Raw genomic sequence first — 16,688 nt, 5'->3', positions numbered from 1 at the left:
ATTTTAAATAATTATATTCTATTTAGAAATTAAATATAAGAATTTATTCAATTTATAATTAAATTTAATAATTTATAATTGAATTTAAAAAATAATAAATTTAAAGGTCAATTTTAGAAAATATATTAATATAATTTGTATAAAAGATATTAAATTTAGTGTCAATTTGAAAATGACAAAATTGATTTATTTTAATAAAAATTGGGACTAAATTGAACAAAAATAACGAATATGGGGACTAAATTGAACAAAAAAAAATACTACCACAAACTGACACGTGGCACTAGTATTGACACGTGGCACAATTGTGACTTGACATGTGGATCATTTTTTTGAAATGAAAAAAATTTTAAAAGAAATTTTTAAAAATTTTAAAAAAAATTAAAAAAAAATTAAAAAAAATTAAAAAAAAAAATCAAAAAAACCAGGAGCTGATATGTGGCATGTACTGTTCAAAAACGTTAACTATTTAAACAACGTTAATGAAAAGGACCAAATTGACAAAAATAGGACCTAATTGAACATAAAACGAAAATACGGACCAAATTGAATAAAATCAAGAAAAATAGGGACCAAATGTATATTTAAGCCTTTTTTTTTTCAAATTTTTCACTTTTCTGTTTTTTTAACCTTGTAGTTTTTATATATTTTCTTTTTACAAAATTTTGTTAATAGTAGAAATTATATTTATTTTTTTGGTAATTATTTTTTATTGGTACAATAAATTAATTTAATAAAATATATTAGATAATAAAAATGACATAATAAAACTTACGTAATAAAAATGACATAATAAAAATGAACTAGAATATTGGATAAAGCAATAAATTACTGACGATAGGGATAATTGCCCCTATATGTCCTTCATTTATACAATATGAACATTTACTTCGTTTATTGGGATTTGGTTCATCCATCTCATTATGGATTCTATTAGTTGGTGGTCTTCCCCTTACCCTACGACGCACGTTTGGGTCTGGAATGAAATTTGGTCCAATATATATGGACCAATATTCTTTGTTCTTAACTGGATAAAATTGTATATCATATGCTTTGTTGATATTATAGAGGCTATGAACTGGATGAATGTATGAGGTTAGGTCTATATGCCATCTACTTGTACAACTGGCTTGCAATAATTAAATCCTTGGATGCATGGTCCAAAAGACCGAAATACGTGTTCCATAATATAGCAAGAAGGGTCAGGTTGGCCACTTACAACTACAGGAGGTCCAGTGCATTGAATTATTGTGCCGAGATTACTTTCTTGTACAGCTTGATACCACCTGGGAAGTTCATTGTAAGGCTCTTCCCAATCTTCAAACTCCTTAGCAAACGCTTTTTGCTTACCATTCCAAGCTTTGTCATATGAAATTGAATATCCGAAGCGATTTTTTATTTCAGCTATCAAACTTTTAATAGGTATGGAAGGATTTTCCTTTACAGAGTTCATCACAATAGAAAAATTTTGGTTGGAATCAAGATTGACATGATATGCAGGTTGCATGGTTGACAAACACATGTGTGATTCGTCAATCTTTCTAATTTCCCAATGGAAACTCCGCTTGCTATAAGCAGCCTGTAAACGCCATGGGCAACCTTTTTTGTAGTCGGCATATCGATATATATATTTATCAGATTTGCTCTCAACAACCACAAATCTATAATCATTGTCGATATGGTATTGCTTGATATTGATGGATGCATGATTCTGTTACACTGTTGGGCGTGGGAGAGGATTACTTCTATAGCTCCACTAGAGATGTCAATGTGAGCCAGAACCTGTGAGCCAATCCGGCTCACCACGAGTTAGAGCCGGGTCGGGTTGTAAAAATAATTTTTTTTGTGGTTATGGGTCGAAACGGGTTGAGCTCACTGGCTATGCGGGTTCGAGCCAACTTCAGCCTTTAAGTGATAAGGAGGTGGCTAATGGGGATGGTTTCCCCGTTTATAGAAGGTAAAAGCTAAATTTTAGATTAAATTTTTTTCTTGTAATTTAACTAACTTGAAATTGGTACACTTTTTTTAGGTGGATGAACCCAACGCATCAAACAAATTATAGTTCGATTTCAGTTAGTGAATTTCGGTTGAGATTTGATCAAATACGTACAAGACAGGTAATTGAAAGATTTTTGTTTTTTAACATTTGAAACTAATGTCTAGAATTTTGTTTCAGTTCTTGTGGAAGCCTTACATTCAAAACGAAGTTAGTCGATTGATTGTGGTTGACATCCCTCTAGTGGCCAGAGCAACAGTCCCTATAATTTATTTCGCGATAATGGAAATATATCATGCGGATAGGGTCATGCGTCAATTTGGTTTAAGACAAAACATTTTGCCTAACCCGGTTAACCTGGATCAAGTTCACAGGGATGACTTGAGGGGGTGAAATGACAGAGATTGGGTAGCATATCATCACCAGTGGATTACAATTTGGAATGATCGACAAAATCGGGTCATTCAAGGTACACCGTTCTGCGAAAATGGTCATTTGCGTGATCAAACACCGTACATGCAGTGGTACATAAACCACACTATCTGCTATATATCTCCATCTACAGAATCTTTCGACGATGAGGTTACTTTTACTATAATGTTGTACATTTGTTTATTATGCATACTTATTCATGGCAATAACCCTGCTATTTATTTTATAGTATGATATGTCACAAGAACCTTCCCAGCCTGTTTCACAACCCTACACTGGCCATGTTGGGTCTTCTCCAGATTTTATACATCATCCCCACCAATTTTTTGGACAGTCGTCTATGGGTCAGGGTCTAATGTTTGGACATTCACATCCTCAATTTGGCAACCCACCAAACACCTCATTCCAACACGTCCCTTCCTCATATGGTTTCTTCCCGCATCAGTCAAGTTATGGTGCTGGTCCATCACAGATGTTTGGCACCACAACCATGACAACATCATCTACCCATTATCCAGGGTCTTCATCATTAATGTCATTCTATCCTCCGCCAATGCCTTCCCAATCGCCCTAAATAACGGTTCACCATCCCTAAAATCCCCAAAGTCATCAAGATGAAGATGATGATGATGATGATGATGATCAACCACACCACCAACAACCACCAAGACGACCCAACAGACCCAGAAGACGAAAGGACATAGATGACTATCTTATTAATTTCTACTAACTTAATTGTTGTATTTTAATTTTTAATCAATGTTAAAATATATTAATGTTTATTTTTTTATTCCAATTTTTTTTACCACTTATTGTTCGAAAAAAAACCTAAAAGTGAAGTCGTCGTCTATGAAGACAACTTCACTGTTCACATGAACAGAAACCGGACTCGCCCCTAACGACTTTGTTTTTTGAAAAAAAAAATGAAACTGGCTAGATGGAGGACGACATTAAAGGTGAAGTCGACTTGACCTTGTTTCGCAAAAAAAAAATAGACGGACCCTTTTTTACAAATTGGAGTTAAAGATAGAAGGGCCCCCAAATACAAAAAAGTCGTTATTCTCCTTTACATTTTAGTTAAAATTGGAATTAGTCTCCCTTGGAAACCTTAAATCAATTTAGTCCCTTATCTTTAGAAATACGTGAATTTAGTCTTTTAAACCAATTATTTTTAAGTTTATTTAACATTTCAAACGTGTTTCTCAATTAACATTCAAGTGAAGATGTATCAAATAGTATAAACAAACTAAAATACTATAGTGAAATGTGCGAAATATGTTTGAAACGTCAAAGAAACTTAATAAAATGACTAAATTTACTCATTTACAGAGTTAATGGACTAAATTGATTCAAAGTTTTCAACAAGGACTAGTTATAATTTTCACTGAATGTTGAAGAACAAAACCATATGTAACCCTATTTTTAATTAAGTTAATACTTTTACGATTACAATTTTTAATTTTTTTTAATTTTAACTTAATTAACTCAACTTAATACTTAAAACTAGATTAAGTCAGATTATAAAAGGAAACTGGAAATTTAATCCAAACAAATCTGATAAAATATTTTGTTTAATAGATTACACAATGCATTTATCAAAATCTCATTCAACCAACGAACTCTATCATTTTAAGAATAAATAACACGAGTTACATTTAACTTTTCGTGATGTATGCATAATGCATTACTATATTTATTAAATTGATATAAATTTGTATGATGGAACTTTATGTCTTTCCTTCCGCATTCTATGCCGCGAGTGCTTCGACGGAAATAGAGTTATCGCTTTCCTAATTGGTACAATGAAAATAAGAGAATGAAAGTGGGAACATGAGAGTTGAAAATATATCGATGGAAATTAACATAGAATCGATATAGAAAGAAATTTATCAGTAATTTTTAGGTTTAATGGTCTTCATTTTCATGGCAAATTTTTAATTTGGTTCCTTTATTTTTTTTTTCATCTCAATTTGATCTCTTCGGTTAGTGGTACAGTAACACCGTTAAAGGAGTGTCACGTGTAAGTTCATGGATTTTTTGACTTTTATTTTTTATTTTTTTTGAATTTTTTTAAAAAATAAAAAATTTGCTATGTGTCAAGGTGTCATCGTGCCACGTGACAATGACAGAGTGATGTGGCAATGGCAATGACACATGTCACTTATATGTCAGGTGTCATTTCCACTTTCTCAATTTGGTCCATTTATTTTTATTTTTGTCTCAATTTAGTCCCAATTTTTGTAAAAAGTAAGCAATTTTATCTCTCTCCAAATTGAAATCAAATTTAATTTCTATATAAATGTACACAAATATTTCTATCAAAATTGATATTTCAAGTAAAATTTTTAACAAAATTAAGTTTATTTAACTAATATTTCACATTGAACTTTATTTAAAATTATTTTAAAGTTCTTAATAAAAAATAATGTTAATAGAAAAAAAATTTATAAATTATATTGATATTTTATTACATCGTACTTTAATATTATTTTTTATTTGAATTTATATTTCAAACAATTGTATATTTTTAAAATGTGTAAATTTCAATAATTTGTACACAAATGTTTGACTTGGTGTAAAAATAACAATTATTAAAATTTTAAAAATAATTTTAACTAGTTCATGTAACAATAAAAAACATATAAATTTAAAATTTGAAAACAATTTTAAGTAAAGTTGAATGTGAAACACAAATATAAATAAACTTAGTTATGTTAAAAAATATATAATAAAAATATCAATTTGAATAAAAATATCAAATTTAATAAAATATTTGTATAACATTTATATAAAAATTAATTTTTGTTTCAATTTGAAGAGGGACGAAATTGTACTATGTTTACAAAAATAGGGACTAAATTGAGACAAAAATTAGAATACAGTGACCAAATTGAGAATGAGAAAATGACACTTGGCATAATACTAACACATGGCATTATCACTACCACATCACTCTGTCATTACCATGTGGCATGACGACAACTTGACACGTGGTAATTTTTTTATTTTTTAAAAAAATTCAAAAAAAAAAAGAAAAGAAATCAAAAATATTAAAAAATCCAGGACATGACACGTGACACCCATTTAACATTGTTATTATACCAGTAACGGAAAGGACTAAATTGAGATCAAATTTTCGAAAACAAGGACCAAATTGAGATGAAAAAAAATAGAGGAACCAAATTGAGATTTTGCCACGAAATGGGGACCGAAGACATGATTAAACCTACTTTTTATTTACTTATATGTTTAGTGAAATATTTTTTTTTCTCACACTTTTACTTTTTATTTTGTTATTTTTTTTCTCTAAACATATCTTGAAATTGGAGAGAAATGATGTGACATCTTAATTTTAACAGCTTAAAACTAATAAAATAGGGTGTTTCATCATAGTTTCAAATCAGATCATCTAGTGTACAAAATATATTAATACAATCTTACAAAAGATAGAACTATAAAAATATATCACTTATACACTTAAATTGACCACTACTAAAGCTCCCATTGAAACATTCTCCTCAACCTAAAATATGGCTCCTGATCCTCCGGAGGTTCCTAAAAAACTACAACCGCATTTGCTCCCACCAAATAGGTGATCATCACAAAAGAAAGACAAACAACACAAGACAGAAACACATAAGAAGGGTAAACTAATGTAAGCCAAGATTAAACATCAAAGTTCATAATCAAATTTACAATTAACACACAAACATACATATGAGATAAACAAGTGACTCTAGACTCAATTATCCGGATACATGCATTAAACATCAGACTCATGGTGATGTGCACATGTGGTGGTTCCCAAACTTCGTAGAGTTTGGCCTCACGGGGTTATCACCCAATCATTCACAAGGTAAGTCCCTTTCATGCCTAGGACCTGATCAAGTCTAGTGATTAGGACCTCCTGCATCTCTTCACGATATAACCTACTATACTCTAATTGAGCGTGAGCAGTTATTAGAGAAAGAATATTACCATAAAGAATCCTTATGCCAATACATACACTAACTACTTCAACCTAGAATTTCTCCTTGAAATTCTATAAGCTACATATCATTCCATGCTCTCAGAAACACAAGAAAAATGTATCTATCTTCATCAATTAGGTATGAAAACACAATAATTATTAAATTTCAAATTGGTTGATATATGTGTAGAACTTGGAACACTCGCCTAACGAACTCATCCTCTCGTTGGGCGAAACACATATTTCAACCAACAACCAGATGGTTCGTCCAGCGAGTGTTTCACTGGGAGTCCAAAAAATTAAATCCCCAATAATTCACCTAGTGAGAAATACTCGCCTAGCGAGAAATACTTGCCCAACGAAACTCGAATTAGATATTCCTTCATTGAAAGTCTCCTAGCGACTCTCATATCAATGTTATCCTTGATTCATAATTTGCCCAATGAGTATTTACTCGCCCAACGAGACAACATAATTATGCAAAACAATAATTTTTGCATAATTTTACAACCTCAACCAATTCATACAGCCAAAGGATCTCCACAAATAGGGATGGCAAAAATACCCGTGCCCGCAGATATCCGCAGATAAAATCCGCAATGGATAGTTACTACCCACGAGTATTTATTACCCGCGGGTAGCGGGTATTTTAATATCCGCTTATAAACGGGTCGGGTACGGGTATCATACTATCCGTACCCGCGGGTACCCGTTACCCGCAAAAAATTAAAATTAAATTTTAATTTATATTTTATTAAGCTAAATTTGATTAAAATTAGAAGTAACAATATATTTTATTATGTCAAATTTAATTATAATTATAATTATAATTTATATTTTATTTATATTTTATTTTTATAATTTTATATTAAAAAATTTATAAAATACATATTTTTTTTTTAAATATTTGCGGGTATCGGGTATCCACGGGTACCCGTGGGTTTTAAAAATATCCGCGGATATTTTTTAAGCGGATACCCGGCGGGTAAACGGGCGGGTAACGGGCGGATTTTTTTTTAGCGGGTCGGGTACGGATATCATATTATCCGTGCCCGACCCGACCCGTTGTCATCCATATCCACAAACATCAGATTTCACACAACATCTCATTTAATCATCATTATTAGTGTAATTTGAACTCACTAGACATATCCGATTCAAACAATTTCTAAACATTCTCCATTACAAGTTACACTCAAATTTCATACATCACAACATCAATGAACAACTCAATTTCACAAGTCAAACTCAATTTCAATCATGAAATCTGTCAATTAAACAATTACACAAATTCCAAGCAGCATAATTAGCTTCTCTTACCTATTATCTTGCTTAAATAACTTTATAGACCTCAAATTCCTCTAACTTCACATAATGTTCTATCTACACATAGAAACATCACAAGAATGATCAAACATATTTTTAGGATCACTGATAAGTAAAGACTCATACTGATAATTAAAACGATGCATGCAAGCAAAAGCGAGCTAACATGCAACAAAAAATAGAAAATAGACTAAAAAGAGAGTGGAAACTCAACTTACATGAATAGAGAAACTAATCAGTCCAACTTGAAGAGCTCATCGAGAGGATCAATTCTACAATATTAATTCTTCAATCAGAACGTAGAGAGAAGTCAGAGAACTTTAGAAAATTGGTTTTTAGAGAGATTGTGTGTTTTAAAATAATGAAACTCGTTTATAATAATTTTATTTATACTAAAATCTTTTAATATTAAAATAATTGAGTTTCACTATTTTTAAACCACTATTATAAGACCTATAGAATTTAATTAATTAATTAATAAATGTGGGTAGAGAAAGCCTTTATGGCATTAAATTCTAATTTGTATGACGTGGAAAAGTACTAGCTCAAGTGGTTTAGAGTACTTTAGTTATGTGAGAGAAGTTGGGTTTGAGTTCTATGTATGCCAATTGTGTGTTATTTATTTGTTATTGTTTTAAATATATGTTGATCATGTTGTGGAATAATATAATGTTTGAATTATATTAGTTAGCAAGAAACAAGAATTGGCATGATGGTTTAGCATGGATTTGGCATTGGCATGGTGGTGAGTTTAAACCTTGGAGAACCCGAATTAAACTTTATTTTTGCTTAGTTTAGTTTTGGCTTGAATATGAAAAGTTGATGGAAACCCTAGTTGAATGGCATCCTAGAGGTGGCTAAAAAACAATCCATAATGCAACCATGAATGGCAATAAACACCCACATTAAACCATTTTCGTTTTTATGCCATTAACCCACATTAAGGCACCATTAAAAGGTAAAATTTATGTTAGAAGAAAGGTTTTGCAAGGCTGCCATTGAGGTGAGAGAACAGAGCACGAAAATTAGAGAGTGGTGAGGATTGAGGGAAGCTTTGGGGGCTGAATTGAGAAGAACCAAGGAGGGTTTTTGGTGATCAAGGGAGAACTTTTCAAGTGTCAAAGCTTTAAGCGAAGGAAACCAGGTTAGGGGAGCTGTACAACGATTATTTTACGTGTTTTGATTAAATGCATGAATTCTGTGTCGAATATATGTATGATTCCCTTCTGCTTAAATCATTTTTTTCGTGTTTCTGGAAAATTCCAGAAACTGCCTGGCGGGCTATTCATAGTTGCCAAGTGACGCATCCCAGTGTTAATGTTTTCTGGGTTCATTGGATGAACCGCCTGGCGGTGAAGCCCTGTACCGCCAGGCAACGTGTGTCTACAACTTAAATTCTGGCTTCTGGATGAACTGCCTGACGGTGATGAACACATGCCAGGCGACGCGAGTCAAATTGACTCAGTTTTGATGATTTTGGGGTTCTAGGGTGATGTTGATTGGAGGAGAAACCAATGGTAATTGTTGAAGGATGATTTGAGGTTGAATTGACTTTGAATTTTATGTAATGGATGAATAATTTGAATGGAACAGTGTTAAGGTTGGAAAGAATGGGGATTTTTGCTATTAGACCAATTTGTCCTAAAATTTTAAAGGGAAATTGTAAGGGTTGAGTGTGGGTTGCACATTGGGCTGTATACGAGTGAGTTAGAGTATGAACTAGGGGAAATTGGATAGGGAACACGGAAAGGGAATGAAGGAAGTTGTTAGATGGTGTGACGGAACCTGGAATTTTCCAGGACTAATGCACCGCCTGGCGGGTTATAGCGTACCACCAGGCGGCAACGATACAACCAGAAGCATTCTGTGAATCTTAGGGTGCGTTGGGTTCGGGTTGGAAGCTGTGATGACCTTGATATGAAATGATATTGAATAATTAAGTGAAAATGCTACTATTGGACCTCTCTAGAGTTGGTTAGTAAATTATGAATGATAAGAGATGGGAACTAATGAGTGGACTTAGAATATGTGAATAGGTTGTATTGGGACTGAAGTATAAGGTATGGTAGAGGTTAGCATGTATTGCTCATAAACCTAGCCAGTGGTTAGGATGGTTGACTTGGAGGAGCTGATAACTTGTGCATAAGGATCACATAGTATATCACAAGGCATAATATATGAATGTTGTGTGGGTATGAATGGATTAAATATGATACTAACATGTAGTAGTGAAGCTAGTCATAAGCTAGTATGAATGGTTAATGAGGAGGATTGATATTAAGTAAAACAATCATTGGTATAATGGGATAGAAGCACTATGTAAGAGTAAGAACAGTGGTGAAACAATGACTGATAAGAGAAATTATATTCTGGAGGTATGTGACTGTATAATAGAGGTTTACAAAATGGCTGGAGTGCAGAAAAAATCAGTACAACTCGATGTACTGGTGTGGCGCCTAGCGGAGGGGTTCAGCTCGCCAGACGATAGCGATGGTTCAGATGGCAACGTTCTCACATGGCGCCTGGCGGCAAAGAGCTTCCCGCCAGGCGATAGCTGCAATATTAGTGGGCTCCTAGAGTGCGTGTGCTTGGCGGTGTGGGTTGTCCCGCCAGGTGGTGTCTACAATGATTAAGGGTTTAAAGGTGCTACGCGTCTGGCGGTACGTGTCCCCCGCTAGGCGGTCTGGAAGTTGGCAGCGCCTGGCGGTACGTGTCCCTCACCAGGCGATTTTGCTGCTACAACCTTGGGTTGTTGATTCTGTAGGCATGATCTACAAGGCTTTTGGTGATGCTTCAAAAGTGGGATTGCTGGTGTTCATTGACTTGTGGCTCGAAACGTATCCCTTGAGTTGTGGCTCGGGATAAGGGTTAAAGCACGTGGTATTCCTTGAGTTGTGACTCAGAATGACATCTCTTAAGTTGTGGCTCGGGATGGCGGATGAAAACGAGGAACGCTTGAGTTGTGGCTCGGGTTGGCGAGTGTTGCCGATGTGAGTGTGCTGGTTATGACTAGTACGGATGGGTCCAGATAGATTGCCATCCTCAGTAGTTGACTAACGAGTTTGGTAGTCTTGGGACGTTGCGAACTATGTTCGTATTTGAGAACTCCACTTGGCGTTACGGTATATGATCCATAACATGGTTTCCCGCATGTGCTCCATCGGTTATGGCCAATAGGTATGGCAGCAAGTCATCTTGAAGTAATCACTAGAAGATGTAGAACATGAATAACTTGGTGGCGACCAGTGTTATGAGATAAAAGGATGGGATTCATTAGGATGATTGTGTTGCTTATATAGATGTGTTGTATATGTGTATACAATTTTTATATGCTTTATCTGTTAAGCTCACCCTATCTGCTTGTGTTTGGCGATGATCGTGTGCGGTACACGTGAGCAGATGATGTTGATGCAGGTGGTGCTGGTGAGACTTAGCCACGGAGCGGGGATAGCATGGGGAGCTTTATATATATTTTATGTTTTGGAAATAAGTTGTAAACTCTTACGAGACGTTTTGTTTATTACTTTAGTTTTATAAACTATGGTTTTTGGAATTATATTTGGAATTAATAAAATTTTAAATTTCCTGCGCTTTTGGAAAATGAGGTATCATTAAATGCGATGTCTTTATTATTTTATTTATTTTATTTACTTAAATTCGTAATATCTTGACGGGATGTTACAACTATCACCTTTAAAACGTCATTTTCTAAGTTTTACAAATGAAAATAGGAGTGATTCATTTAATTGAATTTATTTGATATGATAGGAACAATAACTGGGAATTTAAAAACTAAGAGGACCTAATTAATATTTATTATTATTTTTATTTTATTTTCATTCACTTCTTTTGTTCTTGACTATCTTATTTCTTTTCTAGATCTCTTAAATTGGTTTATATTTTTTTAAAATATTTACTGTTATTTTGAATTGTTAAATGATATTATTTATTGTTTTTATATTACTTTGAAATGAATTGAGAAGTATTATGAATTTGTGAAACTTCTTTGATTGTATAATATTTGTATTGATAGCAAAATATATTAAAGTAAAGGAATTAGCTTTAATTGAATATTATAAAACAATTTCAAAGAAAGTTTCTTCTCATTTATATATTTATAATTTATCTTTAACATGATTTTCTACATCAAGGATACCAAGCGTTCATGTTCACATCAAAAACATTGGAATAAAAATTGAGAGAGCTTCAATTATGAGTTGTAACATTCCCAAAATTCAATACACCATAGTATATAAATCAGGTTTCCCATTTATTATTGGAGCATAAAGTGAGACAAATAATACAAATATATATTTAGTACAATTTTCCAAAAGCATAAACGATTTTTCAAAATATTACATGTAAACCAAGACTAGCACAAAATATAATCATAGTATTTTTAAACATTTCAAACTTGACCTCTTAAGTCCGTATGAGTAACACGATCATAACACAAAGATAAAAACATACCAAAACAAACAACACAAGGTAAACTACATTCATTAAAATCAAACTAACAATTTAGCTATTATTGTCATAATAAAAGATCTATCATACATTTCTACTTCCACTCTATTTCATTTAACAAGTAATCAAACATATACAAATAGTATATAACATATTATTACTCTTTCAAGAAAAATCATAAATTGACCAAGACCTTTAGAGGATTTAATGTATTGATTAAGCTCTAAGACCATGCACCTATTATACTCGCCCTCTTATATTTGAGCCCACCTTACCTCGCTATCCTATGGCCATATTTCAAACCAAACAAAAAGAAGGTGAATAATTCATACATGGATTTCAACATAAGATAAATCTACATATGGTGACCTCTTTCAACTCTCACTCTAAGTAGTCTTCTCTATACGAGTCAAGTACTTAGTCTAATCAGGATAGTCTTACCTTGAGTCATTCCATCAATACATTACACACATTGATGAGTCCATGACTCACTGTAAGGCAATGAAGGACCTTCCAAGGAGAATTACTAGAAGCACGACTAGAAGCGAGGCTTCTAACCCTTCTTCTTTGTCCTTATTTTCTATTTTTTTATGTTGACTTTTCTTAAGTTGACTTTTGTTGGCTTGACTTTGGTTGACTTGTTCACCATAGTTGAATTGATTTAAGTTGACATGTTTACTCTTTTGTTTATTTGTTTGGTAGGCTAAGCTTGTACTAAATAGGAGGAGGATTGCACTACTTGGAGTGGAAGAGAGCCTTGGCCTTGGACACAAACAACATGCACATATTTGAGAGAGTTGAAGAGCCATGTTGACCTTCTAGAAGAAAGGTCAATGTCACACAAAGGAGGAGGCTTGGTGACCAAGCTAGGTCACTCTCATTTTTATCATTATTTCATAATTCTGTACTAAATGTTAATTTGGTGAAATTTTGATTGAATTCACTAGGAGACTTGATTTTGAGTTAGTTAACCATATTTTCCTTACATTTTTTTTATGCAGTAAACGATTCTAGACTGTATATTGGACAATCTAATATTTCATTAAAGACCTACAATAAGAGTAAACACTCTAATCCTGAACGCAATTTTACCATGATTCAAACAAGAATTGCAATTAATGTAATTTTGAAAGCTATTCCCACTGTATAAAAACAAAACCATGATGATTTGAGAAGAAAAATCATTTCACATCATATTATTCATATCACATATCAAACTATACTAATTATCATATTTAGAGAAATATGAAAAAAATAATAAAAAATATATATATCCAAAGTTCATTTGAGTCTACTAACACTAGTTTTGGATTAATTTTTTAGAAAAACGTTATAGTGATCACTTACACTAAAGCATTACCAACCAAAGATATAATGTCTAATATAATCAAGTTAGAGTGTTTATGTCACAGTATAATAGAAATATTATTTATAGACAACAAAATACTTTCTTTAACATTAAATTTCAAGTGCTTGTCATCTTATAGAAAGGACGTAGAGACTATTAAATATTTGTATATCTTAAATGCAAATACAAAATAATAGTTTTTGTATATCTTATGTGATCCTCCTGTATATTTCATTTTTATTTTTTGTTGACAAAGAAAAAACCAACACAAACTCATTTATTATAAATATTAGAAAGATAGTTTACTTAAATTGTAAACATTGTTTCGTTAAGGATGTGTTTGGAAATACTTTGAGAAAAATGATTTTATTTAATGTGGAAAAATCAATTTTGATTGATGAAGAAGTTAGAAAGAATTGCTTCTTGTGAATTTTTCATTTACAATTAATTTTAGAAATTGATTTTGAATACTTTCAAACAATTTATTATCATGTTGAAATCAAACATCAACTAAATGTTACCTCATACGTATGTCTACGTATCATGATCATATGCTTGAGATGCTTTAATCTGATTCAACAATTTTTTTATTTTTTTTTATGTTGGCAAAGAACATTGTCATATCATACATTTATCGATATGTTGACACGCACATACGAGTCAAAACGAACCAGAAAAAACAAAAAATAATAATCCAAAGTAATGAATCTAAGAAACTTGATTGAAATAATTAAATAATGTAACAACACAAGATTCAACACTCCTTATCTTACGCGGGAGATATGAGCGAAAGCTTCAATTTTAAAATAACAGTTCTTGTCGATCACTGTGAAAGGACAAAATATAAAATATATAATCTTAAAAGAAGAGAAAATCGAACTGAAAAGACAAAAAGTTCAACAAATATCTAATGAGAGCAACAAATTTGAGTGAAAATATTTCATACCTTCATGGGTTTTATCTACTATGTGTAAATTTATTTGTTCATCCTCAATCAGAAAAATAACAAAATAAAACTATATTAAATAATGATTAAAACTGAAAAAAAAAATTGATTTCTAAAACATGATAAATGTGTCAAGTAAATAATAAACATCTATTATTTTTATTCAAATTTTACTTTTAAAGGAATTTAATTCATTTTAAATAAATTAATATAGGTGACGTTGTATTTCATACATTTTTCTATTTTAAAGAAACTAATATTACTAGTCAGAAAGAAAAGAAGAAATCAACTCTGAAAAGATAAATTTACATAAAGTTGAATATTAATTTCACTCTTTTTTTACATGGTTGTTATCCGTGGAGAGTAACTACCAATTTTACTTCTAATTTTCATTAGAGAATTTGGTTGATCGTTTTGAATATAATATTTTCCTTCTAATCGCCTTTTTTTCTTCATCAATCCACAAAAACTCAAACTTGAAATTTTACTTCACATGAACTAGTTTAATAGAATTGCATCAACAATGGTCTATTACCCTTTGCTTTCACTCAATATTATAAAATTTTTCAAGTTTATTAATTCATATTTTTAACTTTTCATGCTAAGATTGCTAAAATAAAAAAAGTATCTTCTATATTTCTAGAAAAGAAGACAATATTACACATGTTAGAATTATTAGCACAAGTGCATAAAAAAATTACTGCACAAACATATTACTAATGTTAATTAGGTTTAGCTAATAGGTGAATTTGTGTGACAAAAAAAAAGGGATGATTATAAATATTTTTCTTAATTTTACCTAATATTCTTTAAGTACTCTTCGAATTTTTCATTAATTTCCGAAAAAATAATGCTTGAAAATAATTTTAAAATATTAGTCAAATAAATAAATATAAAATATTACTAGATAAGAAGACAGTGACATGTTAAAATTATTTGCAGTAGTCCATATCAATTATACGAACATGTTACATATACATTGCCACTGTTAGTTTTAACTAATTGGGTGAATTTGTGTAATAATATAACAATAAATTGGATAATTTTTTGTTTTTCATATTTTGACTAATTGTTTTAGACTATGATGCACGGATTCGATACGTGTATCGAATACGATAAGTATCTGACACGTCGATACATTTATTTTGAAAATAATAGAATACGATACGTAATATATACGCGATAAATGAATATTGAAAAATGTACAATAATTCTTAAAAACATAATAAATATATGATTGTTATTGTGTGAATTCAAATTAAAACTATATGTACTAAAGTTGTCAACATAAAAAATTAAAAATTATTGTCATTGTAAAAATACCACTATAAGAAAACTTTCAAATAATGACCAATTTTAGTAACAAAAAATATGTTAGAGACCAATTTTCTAATTAGAGACCAATTATTTTAATAGTCAAAATCTTGGTAACTAATGTTAAGGACCAATTTAGAAACCAATTCATAATAAAAACTATTTTAATTATCAATTTAAACATCAATTATAATTTTTTTGAACTATTTTAGTTACAAATAATTTTAGTTTTCAAATAGGTACTTAAATTGGTCACTATATAATGATTAATTATTTTTTTGTCACTAAAATTTGTCATTATTCAAAGATTTTCTTATATTGTATTATGACTTTATAAATTAGATATTTCACTACTTCACTAAGTATCGATAAAATATCCTAAAGTATCGGACACGGACACAGATACGTGACCCAAGTTGAAGTATCGGTGTATCATAGGTTTTATATACTCTTTTAATTTTTCTCATTAATTTCAAACAAGATGCTTAAATATAGTTTTAAAATATTAGTCAAAGAAATAAATATATAGTTTCATTATAATTTTGGCCATCATTTTAATTCTTAATTTTTTCAATAGTTTCTTAATTTTAGTTATGCAATTTATGTTTAAACAATTTTGATTCTTTAATTTTTAATTGTATATCAATTTATTCATTTTCTTAATTTACTTATTTCCAATTATTTATTAGTTTGAGCGTGACAAAGTAATACTGAAAACTAATACAAAATACCAGTGATTTGTTTTTCCAGATTAAAGAAGAGTTGCAAGATAGAAAATGAAAAAAAATAATCAAAATTAAAATTACTGTTAATTAAAAATTAAAGAAAGAAAGAAAATACACCCAAAATTGCAAATATTACAAAATATAAAACCAAAATTACAATTTTT

General features: G+C 31.0%; 1 protein-coding gene across 1 annotated transcript; it reads right to left on the bottom strand.

The window, feature by feature from the left end:
• Positions 1–1,102: 1,102 nt before the first annotated feature.
• On the bottom strand, positions 1,103–1,507 carry LOC114194993 (uncharacterized). Its single transcript, XM_028085391.1, has one exon. The coding sequence runs from the start codon at positions 1,505–1,507 to the stop codon at positions 1,103–1,105; it is 405 nt and encodes a 134-aa protein (XP_027941192.1).
• Positions 1,508–16,688: the final 15,181 nt, after the last annotated feature.

Source organism: Vigna unguiculata, chromosome 8, assembly GCF_037176805.1.
Source record: "Vigna unguiculata cultivar grain cowpea cultivar isolate G323 ecotype 2 chromosome 8, ASM3717680v1, whole genome shotgun sequence".
NCBI classification, from domain to species: domain Eukaryota; kingdom Viridiplantae; phylum Streptophyta; class Magnoliopsida; order Fabales; family Fabaceae; genus Vigna; species Vigna unguiculata.
This window is presented reverse-complemented; position numbering and strand designations above follow the sequence as displayed.

Excerpts from the sequence above, each read along its gene's own strand:
- LOC114194993 (XM_028085391.1), bottom strand. The coding sequence starts at position 1,507 with ATGCAACCTGCATATCATGTCAATCTTGATTCCAACCAAAATTTTTCT.